The 22,983-nt window shown below is 47.9% G+C and overlaps 2 protein-coding genes and 1 pseudogene across 3 annotated transcripts; 2 read left to right on the top strand and 1 right to left on the bottom strand.

Annotated features, from left to right (window-relative positions):
• The first annotated feature begins 2,153 nt into the window (after nt 1-2,153).
• Nucleotides 2,154-5,924, top strand: LOC117866529 (uncharacterized). Of its 2 annotated transcripts, XM_034750760.2 has the most exons (3): nt 2,154-2,469; nt 2,557-5,145; nt 5,302-5,924. In XM_034750760.2, the coding sequence occupies exons 1-3, from the start codon at nt 2,157-2,159 to the stop codon at nt 5,703-5,705; spliced, it is 3,306 nt and encodes a 1,101-aa protein (XP_034606651.2). In that variant the 5' UTR covers nt 2,154-2,156; the 3' UTR covers nt 5,706-5,924. The 2 variants fall into 2 exon arrangements, with proteins under 2 accessions (XP_034606651.2, XP_034606650.2); XM_034750759.2 differs by having other exon boundaries at nt 2,154-5,145.
• A 7,741-nt stretch (nt 5,925-13,665) lies between these two features.
• LOC117834493 (uncharacterized) lies at nt 13,666-14,944 on the bottom strand (annotated as a pseudogene).
• LOC117866750 (glucan endo-1,3-beta-glucosidase 8) lies at nt 14,778-17,109 on the top strand. The gene has a single exon (XM_034751030.2). It carries the CDS (start codon nt 15,415-15,417, stop codon nt 16,882-16,884), a length of 1,470 nt encoding a protein of 489 aa, XP_034606921.1. The 5' UTR covers nt 14,778-15,414; the 3' UTR covers nt 16,885-17,109.
• Nucleotides 17,110-22,983: the final 5,874 nt, after the last annotated feature.

Genomic DNA, 22,983 nt, shown 5'->3' with positions numbered 1-22,983 from the left:
GCCAAGTCAATTTTTCCACAGAGATGTCATTGTACTTACACAATGCGCGTGTAATAAATTAAAATGTGACTAGTTAATGTGATACCATCAAAGCGGGATTGCAGTGGGATCCTTGTGACTTGACTAATTTCTTTCATATGCGCAAGTCACCTCTTGGACCATTAGATTTGTGTTGAATTGTCGAGATCTTAATTTTATTTAAAAAATTATGTTTTTCCACGTGTGGATAAAGCATTTTTTATTAAGCAAACATTTTCCGTTGTAATCTAGAATACTTCTCATAAGGTTGACACAATTTTTTTTCGAGGGGAACATATTTTTTTTGTTGTAACTTGGAACATTAATTTTATTAAGCAGAACCTTCTTTTGTTGCGTAGAATATTTTTGTTGTTGGAGTATTTTTCAAGACAAGAACATTTATTTCATTTAGTTAATGATTTTTGTATTGCAGTGAACAATTTACACTAATCAAAGCAATTTGATGACAATCCTACATCCTAAAACTTTACCCGTGTGTAACAGTGCAAGCAACATACGTGGAGCAAATATGTTTAAGAGAATTTCTTGGTGTGTAAGATACCTAACGGGTTGCCTACTATGACCTCATGGATCATCGTTACCTGTTAGGGACAAGAGAACTATAATGGATACTAGATACACTTTGAACGATGACCCTCGCTTCGGCAGTTAAGGGCCGAGTGGCTAGTATAAGGCTAGGTTCAGCCTGAGACTAGCAATTGTGGTACCATGCTTGTAGGAGGATGGCATGTTGGTGTAAGGGGATGGTAGTTGCCTTTGCTCCTTAAATTGCTATGGCCCATGTTCGGCCCTGTGAGGAGAGTTTTACGTTCCCGGAGTGACCTTGCGGGAGGATGCGTCCAAGCTTAGGAAAGCAAGATTCCTGGAGTGACTTCTAGATTCTTCGACAGGTGGGGTATCATTTGGTCGGCTTATTACTAACTCACCTCTTTTTCGGGTGGATCCATGTGTACAAGCTCTGCGTAATTAAAATTATATTTATAACCACATCCTTGGTCATGTACCCTGCGTTATGTTATTCACACTAGATTTTTGGGATATCCTCATATTCTATCTCCCTCATTAGTTCATGTTAGTTGCATACTGTTGAGATGAGACGGGTGGGAGCTGTCTCATCGTCTAGAGAGTGTAGAGATGGCAATGTTATGGAATCCGAAACCTGTTGCACCACAAACAGCTAAGGTGTTGTGAGATTGGAGTTTTGGGAAGGAAAACTATTCAATAAGTGTTGCAGCATTTTTCCCTTGCATGTCTGTTATATTAATATAGGCCACCTTAAAGTTTATGCATATTCAGATGGTGATGTGAACATGAATCTAACATGTAGATGGTGATGCATATGGTGACGTGAACCTAATATGCAAATGGTGACGTGAACCTAATATGCGGATGGTGACATGAACATGTCCTATTCCTTTGGGATAGTTTGTGAGATTTTAAGGTTTGACTCAGACCACAAGTTCAACCACAACAGATGGTATGGCTCAAGGTTGCCAGATAATCATGAAAACTTCTGAAATATTTTATTCGATACGGTATAATAATGTATATTCTCCCCCACATGATTTAAACCTAAAATACAACTTGTTATAATGGAGAAAAAATTAATAAAAAATTCATTCTGGGGTTATCTGACCCAGTTCGAAAAGTTTTGGGACTAAATCGAGTCTATTTTGTATGGGGTGAAAATGGAAAAATCAAATAACTGGGGATAGTAAAATAGAATTTCTTTTTTGCATATCTAAATATCAATATTTTGCAAATAGCAGCAGGATATTCTTATTTAGTACTAGCCGCGTTTGGACGAAAATCACCGACTCCCACGCATAAAAGAGACGACTATACATTGGCCGCGTTTGGACGGCTAAGTAATAATTACGTTCAAATTGGAAAGCGAGTGCTGAAACTTCGTACACAATTGCATCGCCAGCTGTCTATGATTCTTGACTTGAAGATCTTGCAAGGCTTGTGTCACTGTAAAAGCTGATGATGATTGTATTTGCATTAGGTGAGAAATTAAACCTGCACAAGACAATATTCAAAACCATCAGTAATAAACTTGGTTGCCGGACTCGTGCTCCGGCATTGGCATGAAGCTCTATATAAGATGAAGCAGAATGATAAACACACCCATGCACAGAAATAAGATGCCTCGCATAACAATCTACAACGCCTCCTTCCTGCCACCGCTTTCTTTCATCTTCTTCAGCTTACTTGCCCTGTGTCCAAATTTGCACGCCTCATCTGGAACCTCCAATGAATCCGATGCCCTTCTCTGCCTCAAATCTCAGCTCCGCGACCCAGGAGGAGCACTAGCATCATGGAGAAACGACTCCCCTGCGTTCTGCGAGTGGCACGGGGTGACATGTGCCACTGAACAGAACGCATCCCGAGTCATCGCACTGGATCTTGAATCAGAGGACATTTCTGGTAACATCTTCCCATGTGTTGCTAACCTCAGCTTCCTTGAAAGGATCCACATGCCCAATAATCAGCTCAATGGCCATATTTCTCCAGTCATCAGCCGATTAACCTGGCTTCAGTACCTCAACCTCAGCATGAACTCCCTTAGTGGTGAGATACCAGAGACAATATCTTCGTGTTCTCGCCTTGAGGCCATCGACCTTTATAGCAATGCGTTACAAGGTGAGATCCCTCCAGGTCTTAGTCAGTGTTTGTCTCTTAAAAGTATTATTCTTAGCAACAACAATCTTCGTGGGAGCATCCCTCAAGAACTTGGCTTGCTTCCCAATCTTTCTGCCCTGTTCCTCCCTAGCAATTATCTGACAGGCAACATTCCTGAGTTTTTGGGGAAGAGCAACTATCTGACGTGGGTAAATCTACAGAACAATAGCCTTAGTGGAGGAATACCAGCCGCTCTATTCAACAGCACAACCCTTTCTTACATAGATCTCTCACAAAATAACCTTTCTGGGTCTATCCCTCCTTTCAGGCAGTGGCAGGCATCGTCCTCAGTACTGAAGTACCTTAGCTTAGATAAAAATATGCTCTCAGGAGAGATTCCTCACTCACTCGGTAACCTTGCTTCCTTATCTTCATTACTCCTTTCTCATAACAATTTACATGGACAGATCCCAGAGAGCTTCAGTAACCTTACAAGTTTGCAAACACTAAACCTCAATTACAACAACTTGTCAGGCACTGTTCCACCAGCACTTTATAACATCTCTTCTCTTATTTTTCTTGGCCTTGGTGCCAACCAACTCGTCGGGAGGCTTCCTGCCGACATTGGTAACACCCTTACAAGCATCACAAATTTGATATTGGAAGGGAACAAGTTTGAAGGGCCACTTCCTTCTTCCCTGGACAACGCCACAAACTTGCAAGTTCTAGACCTTCGTAGCAACACGTTCGCAGGTGTTATTCCTTCACTAGGATCCCTGTCCAAATTGAGTTACCTAGATCTGGGTGTTAACAGGCTTGAAGCTGGAGACTCGACTTTCTTATCCTCTCTAAAAAACAGCACCCAGTTACTCGAATTATGGTTGGATAGAAACCACCTTCAAGGAGTAATATCTGCTTATATTACCAATATTTCAAAAAGCTTAAAGGTCCTCGTGCTGATAGAAAATAAATTGACAGGACCTATACCATCAGAGATTGGAAATTTCATGAACCTCACTGTCCTTCAGGTAGATAACAACTTACTCTCAGGATATATTCCAGACATGCTTGGAAACCTCCGAAACTTGTCCATCCTAACCTTATCCTGCAACAAACTTTCTGGAGAAATACCACAATCAATTGGTAAATTGGATCAGCTTACTATGCTTAATTTTGGGGGAAATGATTTGACCGGACTCATACCTTCTAGCATAAATGGTTGTAAACATTTGACGACACTCAACCTTTCTTCCAATAGCTTATACGGAGCTATACCTGAGGAACTATTTTCAATATCTACGCTTTCTGAAGGCTTAGACCTGTCCTATAACCAACTCACTGGGAACATACCATTGGAGATTGGTAGATTAATTAATCTGAATTTACTAAATCTTTCCAACAATCAATTATCAGGTGAGATTCCCACCACACTTGGTCAGTGCCTTCTTTTGGATTCTCTCCACTTAGAGAAAAATTTCCTGAAAGGAAGCATCCCAAATTCTTTTATCAGCTTACAAGGCATCTCTGAGATGGATCTTTCCCAGAATAACTTGTCAGGTAGAATTCCTGAATATTTTGAGTCCTTCACCTTGTTACGTTTTCTAAATCTATCCTTCAATGACCTTGAGGGGGCCGTCCCTGGAGGTGGCGTGTTTGCCAATGCGAGTGACGTGTTCATCCAAGGAAACGGCAAACTGTGTGCAACTTCTCCAATTCTGCATGTACCACTCTGCAGGACATCAGCTCATAAAAGGAAGAGTACAAAATATATTGCATCTGTAGTAGTTCCACTTTCTACTATGGTTGCAGTCATCGCGGCATGTGTTGCAGTCATTATTCTGAAGAAGAAAAGGCAAGCTAAGACGCTCACTGACCAATCACTCAAGCAGTTCAAGAACTTCTCATACACTGACTTATTCAAAGCAACAGATGGTTTCTCTCCAAATAATCTTGTTGGTTCAGGAAGATTTGGAATGGTATACAAAGGTCAGTTGAAGTTTGAATTATGTGCAGTAGCCATAAAGGTATTCAGGTCCGACCAACTTGGAGCACCAAGCAACTTCCTCTCTGAATGCGAGGCTCTAAGAAACACTCGCCATCGGAATCTTTTAAGAGTGATAAGTGTATGTTCAACCTTTGATCCAATAGGAACTGAATTCAAAGCGCTCATTCTTGAGTACATGGGTCATGGTAACCTAGAGGGCTGGCTCCATCCAGAAGAATACAGAAAGAGCACAAAAGGACCACTGAGTTTAGACTCACGGATAAAAATAGCTGTGGATGTTGCTGCTGCCCTAGATTATCTTCATAATCGATGTGCTCCTCCTTTGGTTCATTGTGATCTAAAGCCAAGCAATGTGCTTCTGAATGATGAAATGGTTGCATGCCTTGGTGACTTTGGGCTTGCAAAGTTTCTATCCAGTGACTCTTCAACGTCGAGCATTGCAGGACCCAGAGGATCTGTCGGATACATTGCACCAGGTGGGGACATAAATTGTCATTTCTTTGATGTAATATACGCGTATTATTTGTCACATAAAGATATGTTGATAGTTGATACAATATGAACCAACTTTCTACTATTGAACAAAGTTAAGTGCATACCTTTTTTTTATAAAGTTTTGCACAATATTGCAGAGTATGGCATGGGGTGCAAAGTTTCAATTGAGGGTGACATCTACAGCTATGGAATCATGCTTCTAGAGATGATCACAGGAAAGCGTCCAACCGATGAGATGTTTAAGGACGGTATAAACCTTCGCGGCTTCGTGAAGTCATCCCTTCCACTGAAAATAAATGAGATCTTAGAACCCAATCTCACCCGATATCTTGAAGGTGAAGACACAGATCAAGTAATGGGTGGGATCCAAAAGTGTGCTCTGCAGCTAGCTAATCTTGGCCTGGTATGCTCTGAGATGTCTCCCAAGGACCGGCCAACAACAGAGGATGTTTATGCTGAAATCTTATCCATTAAAGAAGAGTTTTCAGCTAAACTGGATACCAGTGTAGTGGTCTCACTTTTGCATCATGGCTGTGTCTGAGAAAAGACTTATCTGAGGCAGTGGGTCAAATAAATATGTAATTCCAAGGCAAACAAAATTGATAGATAAGCTCCAAGTATAGGAAACTGTAATAATACATGGACAATCTCTGTTCCACAAGAGAACAATTTGGTGTATGTTAGTATTAAGTTTCAACCCTCAATGTTGTGCTAATTTGGACGATAAACATTCTACATAGATATCCAGAGATTCATTGAATTACAGTGTGCTTGGTTCGAGACAATCAGACAAGGGATGATTCAGAGTCGTCCTATAAAAAAAGAAGGTGATTTGATTTATATCACAGGACGCCATCACCCCGTCCGTGAACAAGTTGTTCCATGCAGGGTTAGTCATAAGCCAACATGTGCTGCAAAAAATATTCAGACCAGGCTAACCTGTGTGCATGCAGGACCAGCCCATGCCAGATGGAATCAATTGCCAAACCAAATAGGCCGTTATTGTTCTACTGTGCAACACCATGATCCATGAGCATGACTGATTTTGAGCTCATAATTTGCTGCTCTGCAGTTAAATATGATCTCGCTTCAAATAGTGGATTGGGACATTAATAACGACTCGATTGCCTTCTAGACTGAACGTCCGACAACTTACTGCTAGATTTAATTCATTAACTTAAACATGATCTTAATCTTAGCCTAATCATGATCACTAACTTAATCAATGCGGAATACTTAGATTAAACTGACCAGAGTCTTGAAGTGCCATCTGTAGTCGCAGATGAATTGTTTTAGATGAAGCAGTAATCTTATTCTTCACCAGATTAGGAGCTTCTTGCTCCTGGTTAATGAAGAACTGAATCTGGAAGTAGAGGAGCAGCCTCCAGACATGGTAATTGGGCTTCCAACCCCTCCAGCGCCCGACCCGTGTTTTGACTAATGACGTGATTAGGTGCATTAAGCATCAACTCTTTGTTAGGGCCGTGCCTAGGATCTCTAGATGCACATCTAGTCGGGATCATAAAAGACATGAGGGTCATGGTGTTCCTGGGATGTGTGTGCCGAGAGTGAGAGAGAGAGATAGGGGTACCTTCACCCCTAGAGGTGGGAGCAGCAGAGCTGCTGGCCATCGCTGGTTCGCTTGGTGGAGTCTGCGCAAGGCAGCGACGCGCAGTGCCGAGTCCGGTCGCCGGTGAGGTGGCGGTGGTGCTTCCCGCCGCTACTGCGCAAACCTAGATCGGTAGGTGTGTCGGTGGGGCGGCTGGCTGCGGCGAACCTCGTGAGCCGAGCCGGGTCCCCCACCCTGTTTATATAGCGCAGCGCGACAGGGGCCCACCACCCATTGCTAGGGTGAGCGCCCCCGATCAGGGCGCGGATCAGGGTCCCGATGGGCCTTTGGGCCCATTGGGAAAGAGATCAATCTAACATTCTCCCCCTTGATCTCATCATTTACTTTTAACTTTACACTTTTCACTTTTATTCGTTTCATCGTAGATTAATATGTAGAGCATGCCTCATCGTCACAGCTTAATCGCCGATAGAATCAACAGCTACAACACACCTCTCTATTTTGAAACAATTCTGTTTCTTTTGGGCCTTTTCCAATCCAGGAATCATAGGCTTTCCCTTAAACCCGTGCCGGCTAAGTGTTCTCTGAACACATTGGGTGGTAAGCCTTTCGTGAGCGGATCCGCAAGCATATCTTTTGTTCTTATATGCTCGAGACTTATAGTGTGATCCTGGATTCTGTCTTTCACAACATAAAACTTTATCTCAATGGCTTTGGAAGCATTGCTTGATTTGTTGTTGTGAGCATAGAATACTGTTGGCTCATTGTCGCAGTACATCTTTAGTGGTCTATGAATACAGTCAACCACTCTCAATTCGGGTATAAATTTCTTTAGCCACATTGCCTGCCCCGTGGCCTCATGACATGCTATGAATTCTGCATGCATCGTTGATGACGCAGTTACTTTCTGTTTTGAGCTTCTCCATGAGATAGCTCCTCCTGCGAGAGTGAATACGTATCCAGACGTGGATATTCTATCATCTTTGTCTCCCGCAAAGTCTGCATCTGAATACCCTTTTATCTCTAGGGAATCAGATCTCTTATATGTAAGCATGAGTTCTTTTGTGCCTTGCGCGTAGCGCAATGCTTTCTTTACCATCTTCCAGTGTTCTATACCTGGATTACTTTGATATCTACCAAGAACCCCGGTGACAAAAGCTAAGTCAGGGCGAGTGCACACTTGAGCATACTGTAAGCTTCCGACAGCTGAAGCATATGGAACCGCTTTCATTTGATCGATCTCGTACTGGTTCCTGGGACATTGAAAATTCACAAAACTGTCGCCCTTGACTATGGGAGCAGGTGTAGCCTTACTTGCATGCATATTATACTTCTTTAGAACCTTTTCTAAATATGCCCTTTGCGATAATCCAAGGACCCCATTCAATCTATCTCGGTGAATTTCTATGCCCAAAACATATGATGCTTCACCAAGATCCTTCATATCGAAGTTTGAGGACAAGAACTTCTTTGTCTCTTGCAGTAGATTGATATCACTGCTTGCAAGTAAGATATCATCCACATACAGAATTAGGAAAATGTATTTCCTATTTTGAACTTTGCATAGACACAATTGTCCTCTATATTCTCTTGAAACCCAAATTTCTTTATTATATCATTAAACTTTAGATACCACTGTCTAGAGGCTTGCTTTAATCCGTAAATGGATTTCTTTAGACGACATCCCATATTCTCTTTGTCTTCCATGATAAAACCCTTTGGTTGTTTCATGTAGACATTTTCTTCTAAATCCCCATTTAGAAATGCCGTCTTTACATCCATCTGATGTAACTCTAAGTCAAAATGTGCAACCAGTGCCATTATGATTCTGAAGGAGTCTTTACATGAGACAGGAGAAAAAGTCTCATTGTAATCTATTCCTTCTCTTTGTGTAAAGCCTTTTGCCACAAGTCTCGCCTTATATCTTTCTATATTCCCTTTGGAGTCACGTTTAGTCTTGTAGACCCATTTACAGCCTACTGTTTTGGCTCCTTTAGGAATCTCCTCAAGTTCCCAAACATTGTTGGAACTCATCGATTTCATCTCATCTTCCATGGCCTCTAGCCACTTCGATGAGTGAACACTTTTCATAGCTTCCTCATATGAAGTGGGATCACCTTCTATATGAACTTCTTCTGTATTATAAACTTTATAACAATCAGGGATAGCTGATTTTCTGACCCTTTGAGACCTTCTAGGCCCCTCACTTTCAGGCACATTCTGTGCCTCTGCTTGTGGCACATTATTAAGAGGTGGCTGCTGCAACTCTTCCTCGTGTGTAATGATGGGTTCAGTTGGCTCCTGAAGGACAGGTTCCAAAACTTCACTCATCGTTTCCACGGGTGGAATCACAGCAGGTGTCTGCACCACAATATCAGGGACTGTAGCGGGTGCTTGCACCACGACCTCAGGAACTATTGGTGCGGGAATAATAGGTAGTGAGAAGAATGGTTCCTGAATCATCGGATTAGGTGCACACACCCGCTTCTCCTCAAGATCAATCTCTCGAGCTACCATGCTCCCCCTCACCATCTCATCCTCTAAGAAAATCGCTTGTCTCATTTCTACAAACTTTGTATATCTGTCTGGACAGTAGAAACGAAAACCTTTTGATTTTTCTGGATAGCCAATGAAGTGGCAACTTACTGTTTTGGGATCTAGCTTCCCGATGTTTGGGTTAAATACTTTGGCCTCAGCTGGGCTCCCCCACACACGCAGGTGCTTTAGTGAGGGTACTCTTCCTGTCCATAGTTCATACGGTGTTTTGGGCACCGACTTACTTGGCACTCTATTTAGAATGTGAATGGCGGTCTTCAACGCCTCCATCCACAGTCCCAATGGTAAGGTGGAATAACTCATCATGCTTCGCACCATATCCATCAGTGTACGGTTACGCCTTTCAGCTACTCCATTTTGCTGAGGCTCGCCCGGCATCGAATACTGGGCTACTATGCCATTTTCCTGCAAAAATCTTGCAAAAGGTCCAGGAACTTGGCCAAATGGGGTATGTCGACCATAGTACTCCCCCCGCGGTCGGATCTTACTATTTTGATTCTTTTGTTATGCTGATTTTCAACTTCAGCTTTAAATATCTTAAATTTATCCAGCGCTTCTGATCTTTCTTTAATTGGATAAATGTAACCATAACGGGAGTAATCATCTGTGAATGTTATGAACAAGTCATAGCCATCCACGCTTTTCACAGGGAATGGTCCACAAATATCAGTGTGGATTATCTCTAAAACTCCTGTGCTACGTTTAGCGCCTTTTTTAATTTGCTTTACAAACTTTCCTTTAATGCAATCAATGCATTGTTCTAAGTCTGAGAACTCTAATTGAGGAAGAATTTCATTCTTAACTAATCTTTCTATTCTCCCCCTCGAAATATGGCCTAAACGACAGTGCCATAATTTCGACGATATTTCATGAGTTCTCTTTCTTTTCTTTGTTTCTTTCTCTGACGAGGATACATTCATATTCACATCACACACAGAATTTACTTTTTCACGCAGTGATAATAAATACAACTCATTGTGAAGGATGGCAACACCAACACATGCATTATCGAACCAAATGGCACACTTTCCATTTCCAAAATGACATTCATATCCATCATGGTCCATACGTGAAATGCTAATCAAGTTTCTGTGTAACGAAGGAACATAAAGCACATCTCTAAGTACAAGCATGAAACCATCAACTAGCTCTAGAGAGACATCGCCAACAGCTTCAACTTCTGCTTGGACTCCATTTGCGACTTCAACGCATCTTTCGCTTCTTTGCGTAGTCCTCGTCGAACGGAATCCCTGTAAAGAATTTGCAACATGAACAGTTGCACCTGAGTCAATCCACCAAGTAGATTTCGAATACTGTGTATACAAGGATTCATTTACAAAAGAAATAGTATTCTCACCTCTTTTTGCCATTATTGACTTTAACCAGTCGGGACAGTCTTTCTTGAAGTGCCCCTTTTTCTTGCAGTGTAGACATTGATCTTTGTCTACTGTGAGAGGCTTTTGGTGATTCTGCTGCATAGGAGCCTTTCCTCGTGCCTTGAAAGAGGAGCTAGCAATCTTTTTCCTGTTGTCCTTCACATAGTGCAATGAACCACCATATGAGGATCTAAGTCTGTCCTCTTCCTGCACGCACATGGCTATCATTTTTTCCATGTCCCACTGTTCTGGCTGCATGTTATAATTGACAACAAAAGTGTCAAACTCTTTTGGCAGAGAAGCGAAAACCAAATGAATAATGTGCCCAGGCTTGAGCTCAAGATCCATTGGCTTCAACTGTGCTGCCAAGTTATACATCCTCATGATGTGATCTCTTATGCCAGTCCCTCCTCCATTGTACCTCTCTGTGGCCAGCTGCTTGAACAGCTGGATAGCGTATATCTTTGAGAAACCAGTGAACTGATTCCTTATCTTCTCGAGGTACTCTGAGACGGAGTCACACTCTGTGATCGAGCCTAAAATAGCAGGCTCAATCGTATTCTTTACCAAAGCCATACATTTCTTGTTGGCAGTGGTCCACTGTTTGTTTTCAAGGGTGTATGCCAACTCCAGTGGAGCATAGTCCCTTTCCTTTTGCTGCCATGCATCATCATCATCACCTTCAGCCCTCGCTGGCTTCTGTGGAGCTTGTGGCCGCGGTGTAGTCAGCACCCAGTCAACTTCTCCACAAACGAAGGAGAACTCAATCTTCTTCCTCCATTCTGTATAGTTGTTGCCTTTCAGAATGGGTATCTCTTTGAGACAAGCCATTAAGTTGAATGATCCTGAAATTTACAATCCAAAGTGAGATCATAACAACAATTGCATGATTTATTTCCAACGTTGGTCAAAAAATAAAACATACAACTGTTGATGCAATTTAAAACTATATCACCGTTGGGCAGAAATAGAAATAAAAGCATCAAAAGAACTTTTTAAATCATGATACAGTTATTAACAACGTTGGTCAGAAAATAACAGCACCATAATCTAATTAACTTTATCATGCTCTCACAAATTTAATTATGTCGTTGGTTCAAATTAAATTTAAATGGAGCAATAAATATGACTTTTGCAGCGGAAACTGTGAGATAAATCTATTTTCAGAAGCAAAACCACTGTACAAACTTTATTAATCTCTAATACAAATTATCCTGTTGGTTCAAATTAGATTAGAGACTAAAACTATGCAAAAAAACATCAAGTAAATGCTTCTGGAAATAGAAAAAACTAATTATCAGGCGTTATTGTGCAAAATTCGTATTTCGGCCCAGCCGCGAAAAACGGCCCACAGCCCGTTCCCGCGCTCGACCCGCTCGCGCGACGCAGCCGGCCCGCCAAAAAGGCCCACGAAACGGACGGCCCAAAACTTGGCCTGCTCGCTCGGCGCGCCTGGTTGCTTTCGCAGGCCGCAACCTGGGCCTGGGCCACCGAAGCGGCCCAGCGCTTCCTCCCGCCTGGGCCAAAAGAAGCCCGGATGATCTCAACCGTTCGTCCAAATCCGACGGTCGAGCGTCATTCTCGGCGGATCAAAACCGGCCGACGGCCGGCTCCCTGGAAAACCCTAGCGCATTTCCGTTCTTTCCCCCCGCGAGCGCCCGCTGTGGCGGCGGCGGCGGGGCTGTCTCTCCCGCGCCCGGCGATGGCTGACGGCGGCGGTGGAGGGAGGGCCCCGCCGGCGCACGGCCGCGGCAGCCCCCTCCCCTTTCTCTTTCTTGCCTCCCCCCATTCTCCCTCCGAGCCTCCGAAAAAGCGAGATTCAGAGAGCCATGGCGACCATGGAGGAGGGCCGGCGCCACCGCGGGTCCCCTCGCCGGCGCGCGCGTCCACCGCAAGGTTGGGCGCGCCGCTGTCGAGCGGTCCTTTGGTGGTGTTGTTGCGCCCCCCCCCCCCCCCCCCCCCCCCCCCCGAGCCCCGAGTGGATGCGCCGGCGGTTCGGGTGGACTTTTTCCCCGGCGAGCCCGAGGCTCGGCCGGCCTTTGCCGCTCGCCGTCGGTGGACGTGCGGCGGTGAAGTTGACGACAGGTAAGCCGCCGCTTTCTTTCTTTAGATCTAGGGTTAAGGTTAGGGTTTTACTTTTTCTGTTTCTTTTGAATCTACTTCTTTTTCCCGATCTAGAAGAGCTTCTAGTGAGGTGTCTGATACCATTGTTAGGGCCGTGCCTAGGATCTCTAGATGCACATCTAGTCGGGATCATAAAAGACATGAGGGTCATGGTGTTCCTGGGATGTGTGTGCCGAGAGTGAGAGAGAGAGATAGGGGTACCTTCACCCCTAGAGGTGGGAGCAGCAGAGCTGCTGGCCATCGCTGGTTCGCTTGGTGGAGTCTGCGCAAGGCAGCGACGCGCAGTACCGAGTCCGGTCGCCGGTGAGGTGGCGGTGGTGCTTCCCGCCGCTACTGCGCAAACCTAGATCGGTAGGTGTGTCGGTGGGGCGGCTGGCTGCGGCGAACCTCGTGAGCCGAGCCGGGTCCCCCACCCTGTTTATATAGCGCAGCGCGACAGGGGCCCACCACCCATTGCTAGGGTGAGCGCCCCCGATCAGGACGTGGATCAGGGTCCCGATGGGCCTTTGGGCCCATTGGGAAAGAGATCAATCTAACACTCTTCACTTATTCAGCATCGATGCGTATGAGTGCTAGATCTGTGGTTCTGGAGTTGGAACTTGAAACAGTACTGTAGCAACTGCTACGTACGGAACACTTGTTCGGTTATAAGAAGCTGCATTGCATATATATTGTAACTTATTAAGGCCTTGTCACAATTAACATGAGCACTTCAGATTTTGTTCTCCATCTTTATAAGCTGATTGATTTTCTAGCTATTTAATATTGTTATTTGATAATTAATATTCATCTGTTTTGACATGTCATGTAGTACTCTAAGCATAATCTCTTTAGGCTTGAAATGCTTTGTTGTTCACAGAAAGAACCCACAGAGGAAAAAACATCAAAAGGGATGCCATAAATCAGTATTAAAGGATAGTTAACAGGAACTTAAGTAATTCATCGACTCCAGTACTGCATTGCAATTCATGACCATAGAAAAGCATGAAACAACAAACATCGAACAATTGAGGACAAGGAGAAGACAGTGCCTTTGTACCCAGGTAGAGCAGGGCAGAATCATCCTGCTACTTCACAGCACAACCTGTCCTGGCTCCGTAAGCTTCCAGTACTTCAGGTATCACTTCCTGGCATCTATTGACATATCTCTCCGCAAACTTCTTCTCCGACATTGTCAGATGGCCCATCCTTATGCCCTTCTTGAGGACACCCCTGGACACCAGAATGTCCAGCACCTTGTACCTCAGCAGCGTCCGCTTCTCGTAGCTCAAGGAAAGAACAGTCGGGGTCGATGACACGTACGTACTCAGGGTCCCAGCGCCAAGCTTCTCAGAGAGGAAGCCCATGAGCTGTCTGACCTTGTCATCAGACACTGACATGCAGTAGGGGTGCTTGATGCATGATCTGCTCCTTTGTCCACCCCAGGCTGAGGTAATTCTCCACCCCGCGGTCCCACTTGGACTGGTAGATTTTGGCAAACACCCCAAAGGCGTAGGGGAAGATGCCAGAGTTCGGGCTCAATCCAAACTCCTTCATGGCAGCCAAGCCCTCATCAAAGCGGGTGGCCCTGTGCACGAGCGCCTTGGGGTGCGTGGTGACGAGCTTGACGAGGACCTCCTCCGTGACGCTATGGTCGCGGAGCGCCTGGAGCTTGGGGAGCAGCACGACCTCGAGGTTGTCATAGATGAGCTCAATGGACTGCTTGACGGCGGTGAGCACGTTTTTGTCGGAGCCGAGGAGATCCCTGAGGAGGCGGTGATTGGGGCGGAGGCGGCCGTCGATCCCCGCGGTGAGGAAGCGGTTGGGGCTCGCGAGGACGAAGCGGCGGACCTATTCATGTAACATCTTTTCATTTTCATATCTTTCTATTCCAATTGAATTTTGTATCAAACATATTCAATCTATTAAACTACTGATGGATGAAAGAAAGCCAGATGTCAACAACTGACCAAGGCTCTAACCGCATACCACCTCAAGGATGCAGATGGCCGACAAAGTAGTTCTACATCGGCATCGCCGTGGTCATTGATCCTCACATATATACACATATATTTTCAATGATCCTCACATATATACACGTCACGGTTTTCTTTGCTGAGTCATCAAGATTCAAGACCACTGCACCTTGGCGAAGCTCACGCAGCTGAACGCCATGGTCCGTGTCGGCCGGAGCCGATGCCAAGGCACACAACTCCGGCTCAGAGCGCCGGCAACCTTTGGCTCGCGTCGTTTGACGTCCGCTGCGCTCAGCTGGCAACCTCCCACGAACACGGCCTCCTCCCTCGACTCGATCGTCCCTGACCTCCAGTCCTCCCACCTTAAACCCAACCCAAACCTCCACTGTTATTAACCCCCGCCAATCATTACCGCAGCCATTGAATGCTCCAGCGGCGATCTGCTTTCCGATCCTTCATTTCCCCGCTGCATGACAGAAAGCTTGCCGCGGTTGTTCCACCTGCAAAAAGGAAGCCGCCTGCATTCACTCCGTAACAGTCCTCTCGCCATTATCATGTCGGCCGACCGGCCGGTACGTGTGGTGATCGACCTCTCCCTTTTAAGCCCGCAGGATCCGGGCGTTTCTTTCCTGGCCGACCGACCGTGGTAGATCGAGCAGGATCCATCCAATGCCGGCGTTACGCTGCGTCCTCGCTTCGGTTTTGGTGGTGGTGGCGGCGGTGGCGGCGGCGGACGCGCTCGGCGTGAACTGGGGCACGATGTCGACGCGCCGGCTGCCGCCCAAGGTGATGGCGCGGCTGCTGGCGGACAACGGGTTCCGGAAGGTGAAGATCTTCGACGCCGACGAGCGGACCATGGAGGGGCTCGCCGGGACGGGCATCGAGACGATGGTCGCCGTGCCCAACGACCTCCTCGCCGCCGTCGCCGACTACGCCCGCGCCAGGGAGTGGGTCAAGGAGAACGTCACCCGGTACGCCTTCGACGGCGGCGTCAACATCCGGTTCGTCGCCGTCGGCAACGAGCCGTTCCTCCGCGCGTACAACGGCTCGTTCGACCGCGTCACCGTGCCGGCGCTGAGGAACATCCAGCGCGCGCTCGACGAGGCCGGCCACGGCGGCGCGGTCAAGGCGACGGTCCCCGTGAACGCCGACGTCTACGACTCGCCGCCGGGGAACCCGGTGCCCTCGGCGGGGAGGTTCCGCGCCGACGTGGCGGGCGTCATGACGGAGATGGTCCGGCTCCTGAACCGGAGTGGCGCGCCGCTGACGGTCAACATCTACCCGTTCCTCAGCCTGTACGGGAACGACGACTTCCCGCTCGACTACGCCTTCTTCGACGACGCCGGCGCCGGCAAGGCGAAGCCGGTGGTGGACGGCCGGGTCAACTACACCAACGTGTTCGACGCCAACTTCGACACGCTGGTCTCGGCGCTGAAGAGGGTCGGGTTCGGCCGCCTGCCGGTGATGATCGGCGAGGTGGGGTGGCCGACGGACGGCGACAAGCACGCCACGGCGGCGCTCGCGGAGCGGTTCTACAAGGGGCTGCTCCGCCGCCTCGCAGCGAGGAAGGGCACGCCGCTCCGGCCGAACGCCCGCATCGAGGTGTACCTGTTCGGGCTCATGGACGAGGACGCCAAGAGCGTGGCGCCGGGCAACTTCGAGCGCCACTGGGGCCTCTTCACCTCCGACGGCCGGCCCAAGTTCCCCCTCGACCTCCGCGGCGGCGGCCGCCCGGCGATGCCCGTCCCGGCCAGGGGCGTCGAGTACCTGCCCCGCCGGTGGTGCGTGCTGAACCCGGACGCCGCCGCCGGCGGCGACGACCGGCTCGCGGGCAACGTCGGCTACGCGTGCGGCCGCGCCGACTGCACGCCGCTGGGGTACGGGTGCAGCTGCGGCGGCGGCGCGCTGGACGCGCGCGGGAACGCGTCGTACGCGTTCAACGCGTACTACCAGTCGCAGGGGCAGGCCGAGTCGGCGTGCGACTTCCAGGGGCTCGCCGTCGTCGTCGACAAGGACCCGTCGCTGGGAGCGTGCAAGTTCAGCGTTGGGTTCGTCGGGTCGGGGGCGGCGGCGGCGGCGGCGGTGGTGATGGCGCGGACGGCGGCGGTGGCGGCGGCTCTGCTCCTCGTGTTGCTTTGAGCTTACGCGAGGCGTGAATGCAATGCTTGTAGATTTGTAGGTAGGTGACGCCATTAAGATGTTGTACTAAGAAGTGCTTTTGTTCACGTGAGATGTTTGTGCTCATAAGTGAGAGATTATCAGTTCATTTGTAAGAAAAAGAAAAAAGGAAAAAGAAGAATTTAGAGTTCATTTTGCAACAAAAATTCACTTTCATTCGGACGCCAATGTTCAAACTTTTATGTAGTGTTAAAATGCTCCAAAATTTAGGAGATCCTTTATGCCTTGTCTACAAAAGTTTTCCTAGAAGCATTTGAGAACCATGTAGCGTGAGCATACGCTTTATCACACGAAAGCAACCACGCGTGAACGTACAATTCCCACCTTGGATCTTTTTGCGAGGAAATAAGAGCATGTGTCCGTCCAATACGAGCATTCATTTTTTTTAACGAACCGGCAGGAGAGCTGCTCGCTATATTAAAAAGAGGAAAACCTAGACGGGCGCATACAAAATTAACATTTACAACGTCTTACAGAGGGGCGGAAAAGTGCACATGCTTAAGAAGAAAAAACTCATCGAAGTGCACCGGCAGCTGTCCTAACTACGCCGCAGGAGAGCCGCAAGGTGTTTTGCCCATGCTGCGATCCACATAGAGGCTTCGTTCTTGATGGTCTTGTATGATTTGTTGTGATGTAGATTCTTGGCAATTGAAAATCCTTGCATTGCGTTTCTTCCAAATAACCCAGCATATGAAGATGATAAGGGATTTGAGGCCGCGTCGGTCTTCACCCGCGGAATCTGCTAGGTTTGTCCACCATTGGTGGACAGAAAACTGCAGCGGCCAGTTCGCGGGTCAGAAGTCGTCATTAGTCACCCACGTCGCTATCTCATTCCAGATTCGCCTGGTGAAGCTGCACTCCATGAACAAATGGCAGTCTGACTCCTGTACTTGTCTGCATAGGGGGCAGCACCCTGAAACCCAACCTCGTGCTTGGAGCCCGTCTGATGTCCACACCCGGTTTTGGATGGCCAACCAAGCGAAGAACTTGCATTTTGGAGGAGCCCAAGTTTTCCAAATCAAAGTTTTCAGGTTTGTCTTTCTCGGCTCCGATGAACTGCGCACGGTACGCTGAAGCTGCTGTGTATTTTCCATTGTTTGAGAATTTCCACGTGATGGTGTCTTGCACATTTTCCCTTAGGTCGACATCTCGGATCGCTCTCCATAGTTGGATGAATTCGATGAAGTGCCGGACCGAAAAATCCGGGTGATGCTGGTTTATGTCACGGACCCATCTGTTGCTGCTTAACACCTCCTTCAATGATCTTTTTTTCTTCCTTGAAATCTTAAAAATATTTGGTGCTATATCACACGGTCTTTGTCCTTGCAGCCAGGCGCTCTACCAGAACAAAGTTCATGCACCATCGCCCACTGTGATTGAGGATGCTGCCGCGAATAGGAGCATGTCTGTTGTGTTGCATGGTAGGTCGTGATCATCCCAGCGTTTCCAGTCTTCCACCCAATCCTTCCACAGCCAACGCAAGCGTAGTGCCCATGCGAATATGCCGAAGTGAAGGATGCCCAAGCCCCGCAAGTCGGTTGAATGAGTTGATCTATGCCAATTCACTTTGCACTTCGCGCCTGCCAGGGCCTCGGATCCCGCCCAGAGGAATCTTCTCCTCTTGCTATCTATTTCCTTTAGGACGCTCTTCGGCGCTCTCAAAACCGTAAGGAAGTAGACAGCTTGTGATGTGAGGACCGACTTGATGAGCATCAATCGTCCCATGTAGTTGATATTCTTCCCGTTCTATGTAGTCATTTTCACCACTGCCTTGTCCACTAGAGGCTGAAAATCAACGTGTCGAAGCCTCCTAGTGGTGATAGGTAGACCCAAGTATTTGATGGGGAAGTGAGATCTTTTTGCTAAAAGGTTTTGAAGGATGTTATCCGTGTTCAACCCTGCTCATCGAATTGGGACTACTGTTGATTTCTGGAAACTGGTGTTGAGGCCTATGGCATCACCGAAGCATGACAAAATTTCGACCAAATTTGAGATGTACGCTTGCGTGGGATTGATGAAGATGGCCATGTCGTCCGCATACATCAATACCCGAAGATCGTTTGCGCGTCCTTGTAATTTGGAAAGGAGCCCTTGGTCGGTGGCTAGTTTCAGGATCTTCTATAGCGGATCAATGGCAATGACGAACAGCAGGAGGGACAACAGGTCCTCTTGTCTAGGTCCCCTCCCATGCTTGATAGGCCCGTTTAGCACCCCGTTTAGTAGTATTCATGATGATGAAGTAAGCAGGAGTGCAGCCACCTAATTGCACCAGCGAGTGGGGAAACCTAGTCGTTGCATGAGCAGCAAAAGGTATTCCCACCTGATGGAGTCGAAAGCCTTGGCAATGTCAAGTTTGAGCAGCAAGGCAGGGCATTTATTTCGCTGGAGACGTCTAGCCATGGAGCGAACTGACATAAAATTGTCGTGAATCCTGCGCTTTTTGATGAACGCGCTCTGATTTCTGGAGATGATCATGTCCATGTGAGGTTCAAGTCACATTGCCAAAGCTTTTGTGATAATTTTGACGAACAAGTGAATCAGACTGATTGGGTGGAAGTCACTAATTGTGTCGGCCCTTTCTTTCTTAGGTAGCAAAATGATGTTCGCTGAGTTTAAAAGGCTCAAGTTGGCGGTCCGGAGAAGGTGAAAAGTGTTTGCTGCGTTCATGACGTCGTGCTTGATAATCTTCCAGCACTCTTTGAAGAATATGCCAGTGAATCCGTCCGGTCCTAGGGCTTTTTCAGCCGGCAAAAGATGAATGGTCCCTTTAATTTCCTCTTCTGTGAATTGGGCATCTAGGCCATCTAGGTCGTGGCGCTGCAGGTTCAGCACATCCCAATTGATGTCGTTTCAGCGTGACGGTGGTCAGCGGAGGGTAGCCTTGAAATGTTCCTGAGTGACTGATGCTTTTTCTTTATGTGAGACAGCCCATCCGGAGTCCTTTTGTAGTCTCTGAATGTGATTTCGCCTTTTGCGTGCATTCACTTTGCAATGGAAGAACCGCGTGTTGGCATCTCCTGCCTTGAGATTTGATATGTGCAGGCTTGTTTCCTTCTCACTCTTTCAATCGTAGCTAGGCCCAGCACCCTTCTTTTGAGTTGGGCTCTTAGTTGTTGCTCGCCTTGGGTGAGTGATCGATGTTCTTGGGCAATGTCCAGACGCAGGATGACCTCCAGCGCCATATACAGTTGCTTTCTTGCATCGGATATAAGGCCACTGCTCCATGCTTGCAGCGCCCGTGAGGTGTGAAGGAGTTTATGGTACAGTATGTGGAAAGGCTCGTGATGTTCGGTTGGCACATTCCATGTGTTCGTGACAATTTCTTTGAATCTCGGCATTTTCATCCAAAAGTTCTTGAATTTGAATGACTGCGGCTTCCTTGGCCCTGTGGGATTTGATAGTAGTAGCGGGCAGTAGTTGGAGTGGGACGTTGATAGCGCCTGTAGTGCATGTGACCTGAAGGCTATGTCCTAGTCAGGATTGCTGAAAAATCTGTCTAACTTGACCATTGTTGGGTGTAACTATTCATTACTCCATGTGAATTTACGATTTTGTAGAGGAATTTCCTTGAGATCGCACCTGTCAAGCGTTTCTCTGAAGTCTCTCATGAGCCAGTGATTGAGGTTGTTGTTGTTTTTGTTCGAGGCTTTATAGATAAGATTGAAATCTCCCACAACGAGCCATCTGATTGGTTCAATTGGTTTTTGTCTATGCAGTTCGCTAAGGAACCGTTGCTGCTTATTGCGACATGAAGGACCATAAACTACCATCAGTCTAAAACTCTGTAGGCATTCTCTGATGAGGACATCCGCCGCTATGCTGAATTTGCCTACTGTGATGTTCGATATCTCGATGTAATCTTCGTTCCAAAGGAGAAGGATGCCACCTCTTGTTCCTGAAGGACCCCCAGCTGGTTTATAGGCGTGCTTGCGTAGGCGAGAGCTGTCCAAGTATGTAGTTGTGCACTGATCGATGTTTGCCAATTTAGTTTCCTGCAGGCAAGCTAAGTGGCAAAGTGTCGACTTCATAAACTGGTGCACTGCATCTTTTTTGGCTTGCTGGTTAAGCCCTCTCACGTTCCAGCTAATGATATCCAAGTTGACATTAATCATGAGGGGATGAAAAGCTCCGGTGCGTTGCATAGGCAAGTTGTGGTTGTGGGCTTGAATAGGAATGCTTGCATAGCACAGATATCTCCCAGTCCAAAATGTGGCAGTAGGAGTTCGTCTTAAGGATTACAACCAAATCGAAGTTCTGACTGTAGAGTATTGCGTTAAGTGTTACAACCCAATTGAAAGTTGAGCTAGGATACATGAGGCCACCATAGCACGCTGCCTCTGAAAAGCTGGATGGTAGTTGAATTTTGCAATGCATTTGGCACTAAGGATGATGCTTGGTAGAGACGGTGCAGGGTCATGCTGCAACTTGCGCAGCAGCCATCTCCCCTGGAAGTTTGTCTATCCCCTCACCCACCATGGTGAGCATGGTGTCGTCCTGCTCGTCGGCTTCGTTGTTGATGATGTTGAAGATCTCAATCAACACAACAATGATGTCTGCTGGCAGCGGTCTTGTGAACATGGCAAGGACTTCCTATAGAGCAGCCTCCTTAGGGTCAAGTTCATCACCTAGAAGCCCAAGCTTCCTACATAGGTTGCGTTGCGCCCGCTGCATTGCCGTCATAGGGTGAGCCGTAGAGAGTCGAACACTGCAATGTACTGAAGGAATGTCGAAAACCCAGCGCTAGTGGTGGCGAGCTGGGGCTAGTGTTAGAGTTGGCGCTCTTGGTTCTTCCGGTGGTTGCAGCACCGGCTGTGGGGGCGTGGTGAAGAGGCCGGCCACCCCGTCGGCCACTGGCGTGTCTATTGTGCAGGCTTGTTCTGCTTCTGCAGGCAGGGCCTGCTCGTCGATGTCGCTCTCCATGATCGGCTATGCAGATCGCGTCCTGCGACGGCCTGCACGGCGTGCACGAGTGGGGGTTCATGCATTATGGAGTCACCCACCACCTGTTCCTCCATCTGTCCCCCCAGGTGCGTGTACTTGATCGGCTCCAGCTGAGCCGAGAGCTTGCGCAGCACCTTGTCCACCTTCTCAAGGATGTCATTGCTGTTGTCGTTGCTATTGTCGTTGAACCAGGCTTCATCCCCAAACATGTCGATGACACATGAGGCCTTCCGAAGAAGGTCCAGTACCGGGCGTGGCGCAGGTGCCGCCGGGCGCACGCCTTGCAAGTTGATCTTCTGTGCTGCATCCGCCATGGAGCCGACCTAAAGGTTGAAGAGTAGCTTGAAGTCCGTGGCCTTGCGGAGCTCGATGGACGGCAAGGCCTCGCCATCCACGTTCCTGTGCCATCCCCCATGTGTGTCGACGCCCCCGTCGTGATGCCGCGGCGAGCAGGAGTGGTCCCGCCACTACGGGTCATGCCTGAACCCATTGGAGCACCTGGAGTATCCATAGCCGCGCGTATCATGTTGCTAGTCGTCGTTGCTGCCGTCGTCATCATCATCCTCCCACCACCGCTGCAAGTTGTGGAAGTCCGGGTGGTCGTCGCCACGTTTAAGCCGTGCGCCGCCACGGCGACCATTGTCCCTGCACTCGTCGCAACGTTCAGTGTGAGGCAGAGGTGGGTGCTGGAATGGCAGGAAGGCTGGCGCCGACTTCGGGTTGCCGTCCCTGACGCCCCAGTACTAGGGTAGCCGTCGCTTCTCTAGCTCACTGACCAGCACATTCGGATTGTGCGGGTTCACGGTGACCGATGAGTAGTTGTGGATTTCCCCCAAGTGGATGAGGATGCGATGCTTGATCCTGCGTTGCCAGCGTTCGGGTGGGACTTCGTTGATTTGTGTACGGAAGAGGAGGAACCATCCATGGAGCGGGTGGTGAAGATGAGCCACATCACCTTGGCAATCTTGCTCGGGTCGGCGGTCCATGCCCATAGCTCGATGCCGTGCATGTCCGTCGGGTGCAGGAGGTTGGTGTCGATGCATTGCAGGGCGCAGTTTCGGCTGATTAGCTGCTCAATGATGTCTAGCAGCCAGGCGTGCCTCGGCACCCTGTCGAGGC

Source organism: Setaria viridis, chromosome 8 (assembly GCF_005286985.2).
Source record: "Setaria viridis chromosome 8, Setaria_viridis_v4.0, whole genome shotgun sequence".
Taxonomy (NCBI): domain Eukaryota; kingdom Viridiplantae; phylum Streptophyta; class Magnoliopsida; order Poales; family Poaceae; genus Setaria; species Setaria viridis.
The sequence above is the reverse complement of the archived record's forward strand: the minus strand, read 5'-3'. Positions and strand labels throughout refer to the sequence as shown.